Below are 21,914 nucleotides of genomic sequence, written 5' to 3'. Positions count from 1 at the left end.
AAGTGAAAATACAACTTAAGTGGAACTTAGGATACATTCCTCTGAAATGCACTGAAGTGTAGACTGTTGTTTGAGCATCTCTACAAACCAACATTGTTATCTCCACAGTTTATTTTAGTTTCATGCTGTCACAATATTATTGTGACTGACATTCTATTAGACATGTTGTCAGGGCTTGTCAATGAGCACAGTGCTTACATCAGGAGACAATGACAACGTGGCATGACATGACAGCATTTGTTTTCAAATTGAACACAGTCAGAGGGGTCATGATTATTAGACTGCATGTTGTGGATAGGATGAGACAGTACCAGTCTGCTAGCCTGGTTAAACCAGTTTGAATACTACACTCACCATTGTTTAACTTGAGCACAGCGTTCAGTCTGGTTTTACCAGGCTAGCAGTTTGCCAGGTATCTTGTGGTTAGTAATAGTGTCCATGATTGAGTCTTCGATTGAAGAGATTAAGATAAAACTGTCCAGTTTGAGTTTTTGTTGTAGCTCGTTCCAGTCGCTCATGAGTGTGTGAGCATGGTCCTACAGTGCTGTTTAGAATGAATGTTTTCCATATAGAGACCACATACACCGTGGGGGGTATACAAACAGTGGCTTTGGTAGCTACAAAAATATGGTCTGAACATAGAGATAGATAGAGGACTCCAGTGCCCAAAAGCCTTTTTTAGCATGGGCAGCGCTGCAGGTTGACATAAAGTGTAGTCAACTTTGTTCCAAGGGCAGAAAGAATGTGATTGGTTTCTAAAAGATCAATGGCCGGAGTTTAACAGATACACTACTTTTAAAAACATGGCGGAGGTTTGAACTGAGAATCTTGTAAATAAAACCTTGAGTTAAAAGTTGTACCGTTTTGAAATCATTATTGTGTTACAGTAGTCAGACAAATTTGACAATATCTCTAAGATACAACTGGCCTCCTGACTTGAAGCAAAGAGGAAAATGTAGCAAGCTAGCAGCAACATGCTAAGCTAAACAGGGGAAGCTAGCTAAACATTTAGCAACCACTTAGCTACTCATGTTGAATTAATAGAGCTACCTAGCTAGCTAGCTAGGTGTCAAATATACAAGTAAGTCAGCTAACATTTGCTTTATTGAAATGTTAAGTTGAATAAGTTACAATGAAAAAGAAAATGGGATGGACAGTTATGCTGTCCAGGGGGCAGCAATGTAAAATGCAAAGCTAAACAGAGCTAGTTGGCTAGCAGATAGCTATACTAACGTTGAGTCATAAAATAGAGTTAGCTAGCTAGGTCTCAAATATACCAGTAAGTCAGCTCCCATGTACTTTATCAAAATATTTAGTCAAATAAGCCCCCCACACCCCACGTCAATCCCACCCCAACAACGAGTATATAGTATCAGTTCTCTATGTCTGACAAGTAGTGTGGAGCTGCATCTCTGCGTATTGTTTCTTCATCCTACAGTATGTAATGTATTCCCAGTGAATTTGGTGATGTTTTTTTCCCGTTCAGAGAAATTTGTCATTAAAGTTGTAAGGTTTATGTCCCACCATACGTCCTGATATTACCATGTTCTGACCAATATATAGAAACCAATTGAATTGTTCTGCCCCCTAAACCAATCAGATTCTTTCTTCCCTTAGAACAAAGTCGACTACTAAACTTTATATCAATCTGCGGCAGCGCCATTGAGGAATTTCCCCATTTTGAAGTAGTCAACTGAGTGGGATTTCCTATGGGTTAAGGAAGGATCACATAATTCCATCTAGGTCACCAGGAGGGATCAGACAATTAATTATACTCGTGAGCAAATTCCTTAACTGCGGGTGGCAGTTAATCGCCAACCTTGGCTTTGTTCAAACAACACACTCCAGGTGGCAGTTTGCACCCTTTCAGTTTGTTTGCTAACTCATAGAAGTAGTAGTAGAAGAAAACGGACTACTTCAAAATGGAGAGGGCCTCAATGATGCTGCCCATCCTCTCACAGACACCATAATGGGTCAGATACAATGATACGATGTCTATCTAAGTCTATGGGTCTGAATCATATGGTCTGTCCAACCTGTTTTTCTTCCATTGAAACATGCTGGAAATCACACCCAGTCCCCATCTGCAGGTTGAAGTGCTGCCTGGTTGTAATTGGCTTGTTTTATTCCACATTATGTGGTTGGAGGAGAAGATATGATGACCTGTTTACTCTATGAAGAGACAGGCAGAAAATAGACACTTCAAAGCTATTATATGACCCCAAAAAGGGTTCTGCTAAACTGGCTAAAGTGACAACCCAAAAACTATGACTCCTTAATATTATTCCATTCTATTATAAATTGGGTTCAAGTATAATGGCACCTCTTTAATACAAAGCCATGAGTTCTTTGGTTTTGGTAACCTGAAAAGGGAAGGGAATGCTTTCTTTTAGTGAAGTTTGTTTTGCAATTTTGGAGTCACTGGGTTTCTAAATGAATCATGAGATGTTTGTGACAAAATGTTGTTTATTGGGTTAGGGATGTAAAACAAGGCTCAAAGGAACAACATTTCTTCCGAACAGACATCATACAATCCTATTTTTCTTGGGGTTATCTTGGTTCCAATGCACATTAGATTTCAGAATTGAGTCCTGAGACCTTTGGGTTTCTGTGCCCTTTAAAACACATGATGTACATATTTGCACTAACCAAGCTGAAAAAAACACACAAGATAAACCAAACATGTATTTAACTTAAGCGTCCTGGGTAATTTGGTTCATATCCACGGACCACAACGACATGTCTCTTTTTATTTCCTGAAATTGTTTGATGTAGTTTGGAGTCATGTTGTAGCAATTTCAGTCCTTGAAGCAAACACTGGCATCATGACCTTAGCCACAATAGAGAGGAAAGAATAAATGTACACATTTATGTGTCCAAATATAGACCACACTTGCCAAAATGTTGGCTTCGCTCTCCATGATTGAAATGAGGGCAAACTTAATGAACTTTCCAAACTATGCAAATGAGAGCATCATGCCATGACTGAAGCGCGTTGCATAAGGGTCGTTCCATTTGATTTCATTCACTTTTTGATTTTAATGAACCTTTCCATACATATTTGCCCATGATGAAGTGGTCAGAAAGTTACATTTTGGACCTGAATGCTAAAACATTTAGGAGATGGAGGTGCTCAAAGTTTACCCATTTCACATACTGTACCCCACCCTACCATGAGACATATATGTCTTCATCACTGGAAAATATAAATGGTTGAGTTTAATATCAAGCTTACAAACAGGACTATCATTTAATGTAAAATATCTAAAAACGCAAATGATAAACAATCAAATAGAAAATATATTTTAAAACATTCTTCCGGAAATGATAAAATAGTTTGACATCTCTGTTCATAAACTTTGAAATATAATAACAAACTCAATTGTTTATCTTTTCCAGAGATGAAGACATGGATGTCTCACAGTAGGATGGGGTATGCAAAATGGGTCAATTTTGAGGACCTCTATCTCCTAAATGTTTTGGCATTCAGGTCCAAAAAGATACTTTCTGAACACTTCTACCTTTGGAAAAAATGTATAGAACGTTTTGTTCAAATCAAAAGGGGTGTAGTTGAACAGTGATTGAAATCGAATGGAACAACCCATTAAAGTAAGCTGGGCCATTTATACAACTGTTCATTTCCAGACAAATAGATTTTGGATGGGGAAATCATTTTCAATTAACTTTGTCCTGGCCTTAAAATGTGTGTATTGCCTGACTTTTATCATACGCTTTATCTCAAGCAAATTAGAAAAATCTACTATGCAAAATCACTTGAAGAAGTATTTAAAAATAGGCACAGCAAACCTCTGTGTGTGTATGTGTGTGTGTCTTACTATCGTGCTGCACTTCAATCTTTTATGGTATTGCAGGAACCGAGTGCAAGGGTGCATGCAGGGACACTTGGTTCCCCATGAGTGCAAGGGTGCATACAGGGACACTTGGTTCCCCATGCCAACGTGTGTGCCCAAGCCCCAGGGGCATGAAGTGCAGCAACACAGGCATTTGATTGGTATTCATCATAACTTATTCATGTAGCTATTATCTCTGTGGTAAATTGCATACAGGTGCTGGCAGGTCAGACAGAGGCTAAACTACCTAATCCCCTTTGATTAATTACAACTTTTACAGTACAATATACAATACTGTAAATTAATAAGACTGTTAACATTGCATGAATGGTCATTGTGTGCTTCCAAATGCTTCATATAAAGAGCACTTTTTCAACAACCTTCACCTCCTTTAAATATATTATGACACCCAATATGATAATCAGCAGCAGCAGCCAATCTACTCATTCTCATATATGTTATTGCACTAATTGTTATGAGCATTTTATTTTTTTAGAAGCAAACAGCTCTCAATGACCATACCATTTCCCACCACAGTAATTACAAGCCAGACACCTTCAGTGGTATGGTACTAATGTATTTGGCAAGCTGTGGGGGTTAACGCGTTACTGGGAGACACTAAACACAACAACAGACTTGCCTAAAGGTCAAAGTAAACAAGCAACAATAGGTTGTGTACAGTATGCTATTCGTGACATGTTGTCACCACCCAAGGCATTACGAAATTGTAATTACGAAATTGATGACAAAATGTTTTGGCTGTACTCGCAAAAAAACACACACGTTTCCCTAACACCCATTTGACATTGAATGGATGGTGAAATGTTTTTTGCTGGACTGACAAAAACAAACCCATGGTTTCCATAACACCCATTTGACATTGAAGGGATGGTGAAATGTTTTTGGCTGGACTGACAAAAACACACCCATTTCCATAACACAATTTTGACATTGAATTGAAGATCATTTTAAAGAGAAGATTCCAGTTGGATATCTTTTCAATCAATGCATTTACAACAATATATTCTCACCCCACAGGTACATTTTGAATTAGCCTACAACGAAGACTTATGGACATGGAGTTTATGGTGCAATCAATTCCAACAGATGACAGATACTAGGCTAGCCATACTGTAGCTTCGTTCTGCCCTGCAATCCAGGTAGACCAGACATAGCAGTGCACGCCCTCAAGTCTCCTGAGACAGAATGTGAAGCGTGCGACTACCCACTGGGCCTAGACAGACTATTGAACAGGAACTTAGCAAAAAGGAACAAATAAATGTATGGTTTTTCCATATATGAACATTTAAGATACATTTCCCACGTCCTCTCGCGCACCTCCTCTCCAATAGATGTCACTGTTGTAGAAATTAAAAAAAGGGCTCACTCCGCGAAAGGGTGTGCGCTTTGAAGGTTGTATTTATCTCGCTTAACGTCACGTTACAGTAGCACATTGGCGCAGTGATAACATCAGAAGTCATTGTTGGAGCCACACATCCTCACACTGACTGAGTTCAAAGAAGGTCTTGTTCTGTCGGGACAGGGTACGGCGCATACACCCGGTGCATGGCATGGAGTTCATATATCTCGGATCCCCCACAAATGCAGCGTGACAGTTCTAAAAACGTTTAATTCAAGGTCAATATTGGACTTCGATCAGCTGTAACCGCTGACATTATTGAGGATATTTATCTTCTTGTGGAAAAGGAATTGTATGAGCAGCATCTTTTTACCGGTCGGCGGTGAGCAATGACATCTTTCACGGAAGAGGTTAACCTACGTTCTCAGTATCTAAAACAACAATTCGGACCAAGTTTTCAATTAAAAAATGTGCTATTTAGGAGAGGATATGTAACTAGCTAACTAACATAACACTGTAGCCGTTTCTTGAGCTCTCCATGTCCGGTAGGATAGCTAGCTCGTGTACCTTCAACGTTTCCTGCTTTCACGAATGGTGTTAGCCAGCTTGCTACAGTACCTGGAACTGCTGCATCCATCTCAAATAGCTAACTAAAGTTGCCTAGCTAGCCAGCCAATTGTCGAACATGGATATTTTGTGGGTCCTTTGGAAAACCAGTTGCTAGTGAGGAAAGTGTGTTCATTACACGCACACTTTACACGATTTCCAGCTCACTTTTTCCCCCCTAAATTCTTTAAGTTATAAAAACGAATTTCAACATGTCTGTTCGCGTAGCTTTCCACTCACTCACTGGCTCCAAAAGTTTTCTGGAGCGGGGACTCCTACTTCTGGTGATAATGATATTTCTGGAGGGCACTGTACTGACGCTTGGAGCTGCCAGCTCACCGGACATCAGCGCACAGGACAACACTGGAGGAGGACACAACCACCTCGACGACCACAGAGGGATAGCAGGCAGCCACGACCATACTAACTACACCTACTCAAAAAAGGCCTTCCCTGTCCTGTCTCTAGATTACCATCACATACAGGTGCCTTTCGAGATCTCTTTATGGGTGCTGCTGGCCTCTTTAATGAAATTAGGTGAGTTGCACTGTTAGTCTGGTTTATTTGGTTTGAGGTTCAGCTTGAGTTTTATTCTCATAGCCTATACAGAGAAAAAGTAAAGCACCCATGTTTCTCTTACCATTTCACTGAGGTGAGCAGGCAATCTAGGTGTTCGAAGAATGCCATTGATTGCAATTTCAATTCAGCATTATCAAGAGGAATGATGTTTTTCCTGATACTCAGATTTCATACCCTTTGAACCCCAATCAAATGTTAAAGTTCTAAGAAAACACGGTTTGTTCCCTAGCAGGGATTATGCCATGTGAGATGGGAAAGTACTACACATTGACTGGGCAGTGTAAAGTCAATAGGTGATTATGGCGTGGTAGTCCATAATGTGACATTACCTTGTACTCTGTATAAAGATGTCACAGATAAACTGACTCAACAAGCTAGGGGACACTCATTGTGACAGGCTTAGGTGACTCTTGTATTGGTTGGACTTGTTTTCCTGTATTCTGCATAGTAAGTGATCTTCCTGGGAATGATGAGCATACACTTAGGTAATGTTTTGAAGTGGAAGGTGCAATCAGTGCTCCTTGACACAATGATGTGATGCATGACTAAGCACATTGTTTTGGTTGCACTTTTGGGCATAGACTGAAATCGCTGCAAGGTCTCATCAAGGGGACATCTTTGACCACACGGTTCCTATTAAAAGCTGTTTTGTTGGCACAGGATGTTCTCTTCCCTTTTCCTTGTCACTGGTTGTGGGCCCCTCGCCGCTCCCTGTCTTTCTCTTTACTGCAATCATTTCATCTCCCACTGCTACTTCTCACCTCCTTTACTTGTTTATTGCTCTTCTTGCAGTGCTCGTCCCATCTCCGCTCCCTCATTCTTATCATGACCCTTCTCTTTTCTTCTCTCTCCTCTCTCTCACACCCTCGTTTACCACTCCCTCCCTCTCTCTTCTTCTCCTCTTCCTGTGTGCAGTGTGCTCTCCTCATGCCCCTGCAGTGTTCCCTGCTGCGTCCCCTACTGCCATTTGCTAAGAGCCAGCAGCCTGCTATTTCTCCGCAACATAATAATGAGCCTGGGTGTGTGTCAGCCCGTGGCCAGGCCAGAGAGGGACTGTCTCACTTACTCAGGGGGAGGCCCATGTCCTGGGGGAAGATGGGGAGAGCGCACGGCAGGGTGGGTGCAGTGGTTTGGAGGGAGTGAGGATGAGACGAGGTGAAGGTCGAGAGGGAGAAAGAATATGGAGAGGAAAGAGGGAGGATGGAAGTGGGAGAAAGAAAGACAGCAGGAAATAGGTAAAAGGGAGTATGTAGGAGAGCAAGGAAAGGAGGAGAGGGGCAGATGTGAAAGATTGAGTGAGCGTGAGCGAAACAAACAGGAACAGCAGTGACCTTCAGCTTCTGATTATGCTGAAACCCCTGTGTTTATAATCTGGTTTGACAGCTGCGCTGCTCAGCCCCAGCATCCTGCCTGTGTTCTGCTCGGAGTTCTCATTCTTTTTTTTAAGCTTAAAGCTGCATCCATTACCTATTTTTAATGTTATTTTGCTGCCCTGTCAGACTGGCTTTGCTTGCTCTGGTCATTTTCTCCAATACTAGACTTAAAATCAATATCCCTTATTCCCCTAAGCAATAGCTCTTCCTATATGTCAATATAACCTTGGGATACATTTGATTGTTGTAGCAGAGAGTGTGGTAAGGGAGAGATCCTCTGATTATTAAATGTTGTAGCAAGTGTGCCAACACTGATTTAGGTCTAAAGAGTACAGACCATATTGACTGATAACAATGTATTGACCTAGCTACACTTAACATTCAAGTCCTCAATACAAACATTGTTCACATGCGTTGTGGCCCACATTCAGGACTAGCCTATGCTTTTACCTCAGCAGTCTCTACTGTACATTGGAAGACATGTATTGGACTTGACCTAGATCTCGGTCTCTCGTAAACGCTGTCTAACCATTAACAGAGGGAATGTGTGTTAACAAGCTATTAACAACATTTTAATGTGTAATGCATCAAAGCACATGTAGTTTGGCGTTCAGTTCAACTACTAGACGATTGATACGCTAGGTAGAACCCTGCTTCTCCGAAGGGTCATGGTGGTAGTAGTATACAACACTAATAGAGGATAGGCTAATCAAAGCCAGGAATGTAGGTTGTTAACATTTTACATACAGTAGTGTTGATATGATTAGGCCTATATCTGAAGAGTTAGGCTGAAGACTAGATTACATTGGTAGGCCTACATTGCTTTGCAGCTCTGTTAGATCTACACCTACAGTGTTTTTAGGCAACTGGTGACCAGGCAGGTACAGTTACCTCTGATATATGCCTGGCGACTCAAGTTTGTCACACCTCCCATTTGTAATGCAAACATGGCAATTCAAACTAAAATGGAATGTGGCAGTGCCCTGTTCTGTTCTCCTGAGAGCCCAAGTCCTACTCACCCACATTGTGGGCCGTTGGTCTTTACTGTGGCCAATATTTGTCTGGGGTGAACCGACTGCCACCTGGAACAGAGGAGCTTGAATGGAAATGGAAGAAAAATAGATGGAGAGAGTCTGTGCTGTGCTCTTTTCCACTTTGCTCACTCTTACAACACTCACTCACAATGCACAAGATTGCATAGTTGGCCCTTCAATGCACCTTTTGACTTAATGTATCCATTCACATCACACAATGACATGCTGATGCTACTGTGTAAATACATTTGCATAGACAATTGTACTGCAATAAATAAAACCAAAGACACCGTTGTTGATTAGACAATTAATTTTGAAAAATAATAGGCCCTAGTCAAATGTTCCATTGATAAACGCCCCAAAATATCTCTCCTTTCCCCATCTCATGCAAGTCATGGCGCAGGGTTGTTTTCTATTTTTGTATTGTCCTATTATTCATTATTCAGCTTCTCCTGTGGCTCAGCACCAACTGTCAGAGGAACAACTGCAGCAAGAGTAGCAGAGGAATGTTTCAGGCTCTATTCATTATTGATACACAGGCCATACTAAGCTCACATTGAGGCCACGTACATAGAGGGCGAGTTTCCCAAGGATATTATTGGATGTTGTAAGTCCACAACAATGCTTCAACTACGTCAGGCGACCACTTTCAAGGTCTTTCAAAAAATCTATCTAGCTAATCTGTGCCTTCAGAAAATATTTATACCCCTTGTCTACGCACAATACCCCATAATGGCAAAGTGAAAACATGTTCTTTGAAATCTGCTAATTTTATTGAAAATGAAATACAGAAATATATCTGCTTTACATAAGTATTCACACCCCTGAGTCAATACACGTTAGAATCACCTTTGCCAGCGATTACAGCTTTGGGTCTTTCTGGGTAAGTCTCTAAGAAAGAGCTTTGCACACCTGGATTGTACAATATTTGCACATTTATTCTTTAAAAAATTCTTCAAGCTCTGTCTAGTTGGTTGTTGATCATTGCTAAACAGCCATTTTCAAGTCTTGCTATGGATTTTCAAGCTGATTTTGAAGTCAACTGAGTACAAATACCTAGGTGTCTGGCTAGACTCTAAACTCTCCTCCCAGACTCACATTAAGCATCTCCAATCCAAAATTGAATCTAGAATCGGCTTCCTATTTCGCAACAAAGCATCCTTCACTCATGCTGCCAAACATACCCTCGTAAAACTGACCATCCTACCAATCCTCGACTTCGGCGATGTCATTTATAAAATAGCCTCCAATACTCTACTCAACAAATTGGATGCAGTCTATCACAGTGTCATCCGTTTTGTCACCAACACCGCATATACAACCCACCACTGCGACCTGTACGCTCTCGTTGGCTGGCCCTCACTTCATACTCATCGCCAAACCCACTGGCTCCAGGTCATCTACCAGTCTCTGCTAGGTAAATCCCCGCCTTATCTCAGCTCACTGGTCACCATAGCAGCACCCACCTGTAGCACGCGCTCCAATAGGTATATCTCACTGGTCACCCCCAAAGCCAATTCCTCCTTTAGCCGCCTTTCCTTCCAGTTCTCTGCTGCCAATGACTGGAACGAACTGCAAAAATCACTGAAGCTGGAGTCTCATATCTCCCTCACTAGCTTTAAGCACCAGCTGTCAGAGCAGCTCACAGATCACTGCACCTGTACATAGCCCATCCAACTACCTCATCCCCATACTGTATTTATTTATTTATCTTGCTCCTTTGCACCCCAGTATCTCTACTTGCACATTCCTCTTCTGCACATCTACCATTCCAGTGTTTAATTGCTATATTGTAATTACTTCGCCACCAGGCCTATTTTATTAATTCTTTTTCTACTGTATTATTGACTGTACAGTCGTGGCCAAAAGTTTTGAGAATGACACAAATATTAATTTTCACAAAGTCTGCTGCCTCAGTGTCTTTATATATTTTTGTCAGATGTTACCTTGGAATACTGAAGTATAATTACAAGCATTTCATAAGTGTCAAAGGCTTTTATTGACAATTACATGAAGTTGATGCAAAGAGTCAATATTTGCAGTGTTGACCCTTCTTTTTCAAGACCTCTGCAATCCGCCCTGGCATGCTGTCAATTAACTTCTGGGCCACATCCTGACTGATGGCAGCCCATTCTTGCATAATCAATGCTTGGAGTTTGTCAGAATTTGTGGGTTTTTGTTTGTCCACCCGCCTCTTGAGGATTGACCACAAGTTCTCAATGGGATTAAGGTCTGGGGAGATTCCTGGCCATGGACCCAAAATATTGATGTTTTGTTCCCCGAGCCATTCAGTTATCACTTTTGCCTTATGGCAAGGTGCTCCATCATGCTGGAAAAGGCATTGTTTGTCACCAAACTGTTCCTGGATGGTTGGGAGAAGTTGCTCTCGGAGGATGTGTTTGCACCATTCTTTGTTCATGCTGTGTTCTTAGGCAAAATTGTGAGTGAGCCCACTCCCTTGGCTGAGAAGCAACCCCACACTTGAATGGTCTCAGGATGCTTTACTGTTGGCATGACACAGGACTGATGGTAGCGCTCACCATGTCTTCTCCAGACAATCTTTTTTCCGGATGCCCCAAATAATCAGAAAGGGGATTCATCAGAGAAAATGACTTTACCCTAGTCCTCAGCAGTCCAATCCCTGTACCTTTTGCAGAATATCAGTTTGTCCCTGATGTTTTTCCTGGAGAGAAGTGGCTTCTTTGCTGCCCTTCTTGACACCAGGCCATCCTCCAAAAGTCTTCGCCTCACTGTGCGTGCAGATGCGCTCACACCTGCCTGCTGCCATTCCTGAGCAAGCTCTGTACTGGTGGTGCCCCGATCCCGCAGCTGAATCAACTTTTAGGAGACGGTCCTGGCGCTTGCTGGACTTTCTTGGGCGCCCTGAAGCCTTCTTCACAACAATTGAACCGCTCTCCTTCAAGTTCTTGATGATCCAATAAATGGTTGATTTAGGTGCAATCTTACTGGCAGCAGTATCCTTGCCTGTGAAGCCCTTTTTGTGAAAAGCAATGATGATGGCACGTGTTTCCTTGCAGGTAACCATGATTGACAGAGGAAGAACAATGGTTGAAGCTTCCAGTATGTTATTCGAACTCAATCAGCATGACAGAGTGATCTCCAGCCTTGTCCTCGTCAACACTCACACCTGTGTTAACGAGAGAATCACTGACATGATGTCAGCGGGTCCTTTTGTGGCAGGGCTGAAATGCAGTGGAAATGTTTTTGGGAGATTCAGTTCATTTGCATGGCAAAGAGGGACTTGGCAATTAATTGCAATTCATCTGATCACTCTTCATAACATTCTGGAGTATATGCAAATTGCCATCATAAAAACTGAGGCAGCAGACTTTGTGAATTAATATTGTGTCATTCTCAACTTTTGTCCGCGACTGTATGTTTGTTTATTCCATGTGTAACTCTGTTGCTGTATGTGTCAAACTGCTGTGCTTTATCTTGGCCAGGTCGCAGTTGTAAATGAGAACTTATTCTCAACTAGCCTACCTGGTTAAATAAAGGGGAAATAAAAAATATGTAACTAGGCCACTCAGGAACATTCAATGTTTTCTTGGTAAGCAACTCCAGTGTAGATTTGGCCTTGTGTTTTTGGTTATTGTCCTGCTGAAAGGTGAATTTGTTTCCCAGTGTCTGGTGGAACACAGACTGAACTGAACCAGATTTTCCTCTAGAATTTTGCCAGTGCTTAACTCGTTTTATTTTTATTTTAAAAAATGACCTAGTTCTTGCCGATGACAAGCTTTGTATAACATGATGCAGCCACCACCATACTTGAAAATATGAACAGTAGATACTCAGTGATGTGTTGTCTTGGATTTGCCTAAACATAATGCTTTGTATTCAGGAGATAAAGTGCATTTCTTTGCCACATTTTTTGTAGTTTTACTTTAGTGCCTTATTGCAAACAGGATGCATGTTTTGGAATATTTTTATTCTGTTCAGGCTTCCTTCTTTTCATCTTGTCATTTAGGTTAGTATTGTGGCTCAATTACAATGTTGTTGCTCCAAAACCTCCCCTGGTCAGCGGGCAGCCCTGTAAGTCGAGCGCTGTTTGTTTCTTTTCAAGAGTTTATATTTGGAGTCCTGTGAGTCTCCTGTTTTTAGATTTTGTTTCTACCACAAATGGTTCACTAAAAGATCAAGGCACTCTTTCAGAAGGTTTAAGAGGCCGTTATCTACAGTAAACAACCTGAGAGGCGGACGGCACAACTGTCAGTGGGTGTACTGCGCCGCATACTGTATCAGTGCACAATGGAAATATTGTACTTCACAAAACAATATAATTTATTACTACTGGAATCGTGGCCTGCCTATGGAAACCATAATTAGATGAGGCCTAATAATTTTACAACATCAAACCCAGTCACCTTGTTACAATCACCTTGAGTTGTCAGGAACAGGGAGTGGCCTTAAAGTATAGTAGGATAAATGGCTCTAGTGGGCTCAAATCTCAGGTTTGTAATTTTATCTCAGTTTGCTCATGGTTGGTTTTCTGCTTAAACATAAGGAGATATATGCCTTACAAATGAGTAGGATGTAATGAGAAATCTGTCCTACATAATCCGTTTATCTAAGCACTGCTTCTAGCATGAGTATTTAAAACTTAATTACAGGACACGACTCCAGTGTACGAAGAGTAAAAGCTTGCGCATTAGGTGGTCTTTAGCACACAGCTGAGTAATGTGACAGTGAAATCAGAAGATGCAACCGTTGCCTTATTTGTCAGTGGCCTTCAGACCTAATATTTTAATGACTGTGAAAGTCTGGGAGAGATAACAAGTAGGCCTAATATCATTAACTAAAACAACACTCCCCTTTCCTGCCAAAGTGTTACGACTTTCAATGTTTTCCCATTATTTGCTTTTATGGCTCATTTGCTTTTTTTCATCCCATCGACATAGGCTAGTCAAGTTTTTTGACTGTGTTACCAGGGTATTCAAATAGGTTGATTGTCCATATAAAGTAATATCCTAATTGAATAGGGTTCATCATCGTCTTGGAGATACAGACCTACAATTATTGCAGTGAATAGTGTTGGATAGCCTGCGCTTTAGTTTAGTCTGTCTCAAACTCAAGTGGGTAGTTGCATGCAGCTATCTCGGCAGCATATCACATCGCCGCAGATTTTGTATTTCAGTTCAGAAATATGAGGCAGAGACGGGCTACATCAAATGGTTAAAAAAAGGCTGAGTAAAGAGAGAAACATGAAGGGAGGTGGAGTGTGAGTAGCAGCTACGTAGGAAAATACATGTGCGTAAAATAACACCTGAGCAGAACGTGATCCAGATTCCATTTACATTTTACATTTTAGTCATTTAGCAGACGCTCTTATCCAGAGCGACTTACAGTAGTGGATGCATACATTTCATACATTTTTTGTTGTTGTACTGGCCCCCCCATGGGAATCGAACCCACAACCCTGGCGTTGCACGCACCATGCTGGCGTTGCAAACACCATGCTCTACCAACTGAGCTACAGGGAAGACCAGATCCGTAGCTTTGAGAAATATTTCCAGAGGGGCAGGGGCAAAAACTCTGTATTAGCAGCCATGGCCTGTTGAAACATTTTTTTTATCCCAACATGGTGTCAGTTTGAGGCACAGTAATGATACAGAGGAAATATGATAAGCACCAGAAAGGAAATAAGGTTTATCAGTACCATGCTTCTCACTGAAGTGCGCTTATCCATAACATCCATCCATATGGCGAGCCTGTGTTATCGGTGTCAGCGGTGGGATACTTGATCCCAATGTTTCCCCATGTACCACCTTATCTCCAGCTGTGATATGTACTTGCCACTGAAGAGTGTGAATACTGGAGGCCATGATTGGAGTATTCCGCTATAGCAGGGGTGTCAAACTCATTTTGCCCTGGGGGCCGCATTCGGTCTTCAACGAGTTCCAGGGGGCCGCACTGAAAAATCGTCCTCTGTCATTTTTGGAATTTTCGGTGCTCCCTGACTGTCTAGCTTTCATTTCTGTGATTTGTAAGAAAAAAAGAAAAGAAAAAAAGAAGAGTATTTTTGTTTTATTTACTCAAACCACAGAGGGCTGTTCATTTGACACCACTGTGCTAGAGAATGCGTCAGCTGTCTGCAAGTTGGTTAGGAGCTTCAAGCACATCAACAGTGCCTCCAAAGTTTAGTCCTAACCGTTGGCGGAAATGCGAAATAAATTATAATTTTCTGAAAGGAGCTCAACCATATAGTGTAATACAGTATGTCCCGACGGACAGGAGCCAAGTGAAAGGGCCTTTTTATAACTACATTTCTTTCAGCGTTGCTTGCTACCTGTCCTCTATTGTTTGAATTGTCTTAAGCCTTTGGGTGTGACCTAGCTAGGAGGCCTAACACAGACCATTGGAGGTGAAAGAGCTCCTTGTCCAGGGGCAATGAGTCATTCACTTCCTGGAGTGCCAGTCTTCACACAAACTGGGGTAATTTAGCATTCCAGTCCTGAATTGACGGTTTGGTCTCTGGCTGTTAGCGGTTGCAGTCGTAATCACTTCAGTCCATCCAAATATGACCGGTCTGCCCTTTTTCCTGCAGGCCTCGTCTTATTTACTCAAAACGATCTGTAATGAAATTGCTCTGAAGACTGGAGTTTATCCTTGAGATACACAACGTTCAAAAGTTTGGGGTCACTTAGCAATGTCCTTGTTTTTGAAAATGAAAATAACATCAAATTGAACAGAAATACAGTGTAGACGTTGTAAATAACTATTGTAGCTGGAAACGGCTGATTTTAAAAAATATATTTTTTATTTATTTCATGGAATATTTACATAGGTGTACAGAGGCCTATTATCAGCAACCATCACTCACTCCTGTGTTCCAATGGCACATTGTGTTAGCTAATCCAAGTTTATCATTTTAAAAGGCTAATTGATCATGGAGTGGGGCCTCCCACTCCTCTTTCTATTGTGGTTAGAGTTAGTTTGCGCTGTTCTGTGAAGAGAGTAGTACACAGCGTTGTACAAGATCTTCCGGTTCTTGGCAATTTCTCGCATGGAATAGCCTTAATTTCTCAGAATAAGAATAGACTGACGAGTTTCGGAAGAAAGTTATTTGTTTCTGGTCATTTTGAGCCTGTAATCGAACCCACAAATGCTGATACTCCAGATACTGAACTAGTTTAATGCTTTAATCAGCACAACAATTTTCAACTGTGCAGACATAATTGCAAAAGGGTTTTCTAATGATCAATTAGCCTTTTAAAATGATAAACTTGGATTAGCTAACACAATGTGCCATTGGAACACAGGAGTGATGGTTGCTGATAATGGGCCTCTGTACGGCTATGTAGATATTCCATTAAAAATCAGCCGTTTCCAGCTACAATAGTCATTTACAACATTAACAATGTCTACACTGTATTTCTGATCAATTTGATGTTATTTTAATTGCCAAAAAATTAGCTTTTCTTTCAAAAACAAGGACATTTCTAAGTGACCCCACACTTTTGAACGGTAGTGTAGATGCTTTACTAAGTCATTGCAACAGGTTGTAATAGCCTGGAAACAGAAACCTGCTCATTTTTATAGTAATGTGTATATACTTGTTTTAGGGCCGCACAATTCATCGAATTCACATCAAAATCACAATATTGACTTGTGCAATATCCATATTGCAAGTGATGCATATTGCATGCAAGATTTTGAAACATCCGTTTTTATAGTTTAGTGTGTTCATCTCTTTCTCCGTCCTCTTGAGGCTACTGTCACCCAAGCAATGCAGTTCCTCCTCCTCCCTGTTATATTCACTATATGTTTGTATGCTGTTCTGTTCTGTCAAATGCAGTCAACAGGATTGTTCCAAAAAAGAATGATGCTGCTCTTCACTTTTCTTCTTAATTAATATAAGTCATTCTATTTCTATAATTACAAGTGTTTGACCCATATCGCAAATCAAATTACAATAAAAAAAAAAAATCGCAATTTAGATTATTTTTTTTGCCCATATCGTCCAGCCCTAACCTGTATAATATACACTCTTTACATTACATAGACTGACCAGGTGAATCCAGGTGAAAGCTATGATCCCTTATTGATGTGACCTGTCCACTTCAATCAGTGTGTAGATGAAGGTGAGGATTTTTAAGCCTTGAGACTTGGATTGTGTTTGCCATTGAGGGTGAATGGTCAAGACAAGATTTAATTGCCTTTGAATGGTGTATGGTAGTAGGTGCCATGCGCGCTGGTTCGAGTGTGTCAAGAACTGCAACGCTTCCGGGTTTTTCACGCTCGGGGGATCTGTCGTGATCACCTTGCGGGATACAACTCAACCCATGGGAGCCCCCTGACAATAGCAGAGGGTCCCACCATTAGGTCATGGGCCGTAGGCCTGACGGACACCAGAAGTGACCGGCTTAGGCTGCTAGCACTCAGCGATGGAAGGGCCGCATCAACAATAGCCCAAGGGAACGACTTCCATCACAGAAGCCATCATCCCCAATAGGCATAAGTACTAGCGAAACGCACTGTGACCCATCCAAAATTTGTCTGAGCAGAGCCGGAACCCGGACACCCTCCATGGTGGATAGAAAAACGCAATACGCAAGTAAGTCTTGCTCAAGTCCCAGAAACGGAATGCATTAAGATGGTGTCAGACAGCTCTTTTTCTGTTTTCTTATGAAGCCTAGAGACTGAATATGGGACAGTAGCATGGATGTGTGTAATGCTGCTTGCCACCAGCCAATCGGCTGTATTAGCCGGCGGCTCGTGAGCATTCGGAGTTTGTAGACTGAGGTGCTTGCTGAGGGCACGTAGGTCTAGAATGGGACGCAAAGTCCCATCCCTTTCCGGAACTATAAAATTCTGTCTGTACTAGCCGTCCTGGGTCTTGCCTGCTTCTGGAGACTGGAGGATATTTCCTCCCTCAACCTGAGCTGAGGTCTCGGGAACAGTCGACGTGATGATGCTGCAGAAGCATGGGGGGGATGCACAACAAACTGTAGCTTGTGCTCTGATGTCACTGTTTGCATGATCCAAGGCGACACTACGCATGCGCACCATTGGTCGAAGCAGACGTCAAGCCTTCCGTGAAGTAACATATGAAAGGGGCGGGACGCCACGTTGGAGACTTTGAGAGATTTGGTTCTTCTTCCATTTCCACCAGTCTTGATAACCGTGTGTCTGAATGTGGGGAAGGGACACTTTTCATCGAACTCCCGTGAGGGACACCCGTAAACACTTGGAGTTGAAGAAAAACTGTGTTATGTCAAGGTTTGCCTAAAGACCGGCCCACTCTGGGTACAAGGACTCCGGCGATCAGTGACGTACACAGATTGGCAGTGCCACCTGGGGGTACTATTGTCACAACAAGCCTCACTTGGTTTAGGCAGTAAGATGCGTTCTGGTAACCGGCTGTCACCCAGGGCTGGCCGCATGCAATAAAAAAAAAATAGACCCAGGGAAAATGTTTTATCATGGAGGTTACCCTACCGACCAGTCATGGTTACTGGCGACAAAGCACCTTATAACCTAGCTGGGAATGGGACAGACAGCTCTGAAAAACAGACTCCTTTTGTGGTAAGACGAGTGATTCGTAATTGAATCTAATTCTCAGGAATGAAAAGCGCTGAGCTGGAGAAAGACCGCTCATTTCGGGATTCATATGAACCACAAACTGTGTGTTGGATAATAGCATGGTCGTGTCCAACCTTGCTTGTTCCCTCGACTACGCTACCAATCGCCTACAGAGCCCATAACCTGTATCACCAGACACGTCATAGGGACTAGTGAACTACAGGAAGGAATCAGTAATGAATCCCAGTAATGAGCCACCCATGGGGAGAGGTGCCCCCTTGTGGACAGAGTGATATACCCCATGAACATCATAGAACGCAGAGTACCAGAGGGCCACTAAACATGGGACAAGCTTCTAACACATGTTGTGCTTCTGTTAGACTGAATAGCCTGCATGAAACCCGGCCCCCTTATGGGTTACGGCAATGGCTGATGTAGTACCCCGTTTGCCGTAACAAAATGTAGAAGCACTGTCATCACAGCAATGTTTAGTGTTTTGAGGAAGCGTGCACTTGGCATGCTGTCTGCAGGAATATCCACCTGAGTTGTTGCCAGATAATGAATGTTCATTTCTCTACCATAAGCCACCTCCAACTTCCTTTTAGAGATTTGGCTGTACGTCCACCCGGCCTCGTAACCACAGACCACATGTAACCATGCCAACCCAGGACCTTCACATCCGGTTAATTCGCCTGCGGGATCGTCTGAGACAGCTGATGAAACTGCGTTTGCACAACCAAAGAATTTCTGCCCAAATTGTCAGAAACCGTCAAAGGGAAGCTCATCTGTGTGCTTGTCATCCTTACCAGGGTCTTGACCTGACTGCAGTTCAGCGTTGTAACCGTCTTCAGTTGGCAAATGCTAACCTTCGATGGCCGCTGTTGCTCTGAAGAAATGGGCTCTTCACGGGTGAATCCTGTTTTCAACTGTACCGGGCAGATGGTAGACAGCGTGTATGGTGTCGTAAGGGTGAGCAGTTTGCTGATGTCAACTTTTTGAACAGTGCCCCATGCTGGCGGTGGAGTTATGGTATGGATAGGCATAAGCTAATGACAGGACAACAAACACAATTGCGTTTTATCGATGACAATTTGAATGCACAGTTACAATGACGACATCCTGAGGCCCATTGTCGTGCCATTCATCCTCTGCCATCACCTCATGTTTCAGCATGATAATGTATTGCCCCATGTTGCAAGGATCTGTACACAATCCCTGGAAGGTGAAAATGTCCCAGTTCCATGGCCTGTATACTTACCAAACATGTCACCTATTGAGCATGTTTGGATGCTCTGGATCGACATGTACGACAGCGTGCTCCAGTTCCCGCTAATATCCAGCAACTTCACACAACCATTGAAGAGGAGTGGGACAACATTCCACAGGCCACAATCAACAGCCTGATCAGCTCTATGCGAAGAAGATGTCGCACTGCGTAAGGCAAATGGTGGTCACACCAGATACTGACTGGTTGTTTTGACCCACGCCCCTACTTTTTTTTTAAAAGGTATAGGTGACCAGCAGAGGCATATCTGTATTCCCAGTCATGAGACATCAATAGATTAGGGTCTAATGAATTTCAATTGACTGATTTCCTTATATTAACTGTAACTCAGAAAAACCTTTTGAAGTTGTTGCATTTTACGTTTATTTTGTTCTGTGTGGATTCATGCACCGGTGCGTCAATAGGCTAGGGGTTTAATTCATTGGGGTATGGTCGTAAACACGAATCCGGCTTGTCAGCCTTTGTCATTTCGGTCGGGTTAGCCATCTAACTTGTTGCTATAGCCAGGCCAAGCAATTAGAGGAATAACTAACTCCTGATTAGGAAACCATACCAACTTCAGCACACAACGTCCAGGGGGTGAGCACGCTCTGCCACTAACGGACAGTTTAGTTGGCACAACGTAAGACAGTCTTGTTTTCTAATTGTTTGTTTTAGTAGCGTGAATCGTTCCTGTTCAAACTGAGGTGAAGAGCGGAATAATTCAAGGAATGAATCCGAGCCTCACGCTTATCACCTGTGGAAGGTGGGGCTTCCCGTGAGGCGCAGATTTCATTTGGCCTTGTCAGCCGTGATTCTAGAGCCTTAAACTGAAATCGCGAGAGTGTGACTCCCCATGGTATGTTCTACCGAAGTTGACTGACTGAAAGGGAAGTCTTTTGACTGACACGAGACTGAAATGAACAACACATTGAGAAATGTCATAACATGGAGTGACAACCTTAGACATCAGAAAATGCATTGCGGAGATGCGGCAGACCTAGTGCTGACAGCTCAGACCTTTCCAAACACATGCATAGTCACTGACACACATACAAACTTAGTATCCGGTTCCCTGCTGAATCTCTGGAATTTGACCTGTTGCTGCTGCCAGGTTATTTATGGATTGTTGGGAGTCCGGGAACCTAATTTTCCTCCGGATCAGAGTCACTTCTCAGAGGAAATAGAAGGTACACAACTATGTTTTGCAGGCTATGTATCAGAGTTGGGGTCAATTCCATTTCAAATCAGGAAGAACACTGAAATTCCAATTTTGCTTTTCATTGAGGAAAAATTGGTATAGGAATTTGGTGTACTTTCTGAATTTAATTGGAATTGACTCCAACCCTGCTATGCATCTACTACTAATAACCTTTGCCATGAGCACTGGGATTAAATATTAGTCCTAAGAGTTTAGCTCTTAAGGGGCCAAGTAACTTGAGTTTGAGTTCTGCTTACATAAATTAGTATTGTTAACTATTGACAGTGTTGATTCTGAAATTACAAAAAAAACAAAATCTGTATAAACTGGAGACTTATGTTGCTCATCTAAACACTATTTGCTACATTCGGTGTATGATAGTGTTTATTTATGTTCATCCACTGTGGGATCCCCTATCAAAAGGACCCCTAGGCTATGTAGACTTTTGAATGTGTTTTATACACACAAATGGTGTTTATTTTCACTGAGTCAGTGGCAGCATGCTGAAACAGGCGTAACAGTTTGTGATAGGCTTAAGTGCATTATTCCTTCCTCCCCTCAGAAATCTAGAGCATTAGTCCCTAGAGGCCTAATTTGTAACAAGCATGCCTCGTTTGATAGCAAAGATATTCTTGTCAGTCAGCTCTAACTCCAAAGTTACAATATTGTTTGTACTTCTCTTTCAGCTGGCAACACGTCCAACAAGCTCTTATGTACTAGTGCCAGATTTTTCCGTTGGTTGTGGTTGCTCTCATGTTGAAGGGTGTGGTACAAGATGGCTTCGACAGACATGGTCACCCAGTTTCTAGCTCCTAGCCAACTGTGCAGTATTTGTGTTGGTATTATTTCTTACATTATTTGCTCAGAACGTTTCTAGTACTATTACCTACTGTCATTCACCAGACATTCAACCTGGATCCTTTGTTTGAACTGCCCGAGGCAGCCCCATTCATCCCGGGTGATACTCCTAAATGTCACCTCCAGAGAAGTGTGATCCTAGTCAATTTCAGGAGGTGGGCATGCCACCCACCACTTCTGAGTATATTACTCGCTAACATTCAGTCCCTGGACAATAAAATAGATGAGCTCATGGGTGAGGATCT

The 21,914-nt window shown here is 42.2% G+C and overlaps 1 protein-coding gene across 1 annotated transcript in view; it reads left to right on the top strand.

The window, feature by feature from the left end:
- The first annotated feature begins 5,221 nt into the window (after nt 1-5,221).
- The window catches only part of LOC115177066 (sodium/hydrogen exchanger 1-like), a 37,903-nt gene continuing 21,210 nt past the window's right edge, over nt 5,222-21,914 (top strand). Inside the window, exon 1 of the mRNA XM_029737548.1 lies at nt 5,222-6,354. Within this exon, the coding sequence (XP_029593408.1) occupies nt 6,030-6,354 (325 nt within the window). The 5' untranslated portion in view covers nt 5,222-6,029. The remainder of the gene's footprint in view (nt 6,355-21,914) is intronic.

This window comes from Salmo trutta, chromosome 3 (genome assembly GCF_901001165.1).
Source record: "Salmo trutta chromosome 3, fSalTru1.1, whole genome shotgun sequence".
Lineage (NCBI taxonomy): Eukaryota > Metazoa > Chordata > Actinopteri > Salmoniformes > Salmonidae > Salmo > Salmo trutta.
This window is presented reverse-complemented; position numbering and strand designations above follow the sequence as displayed.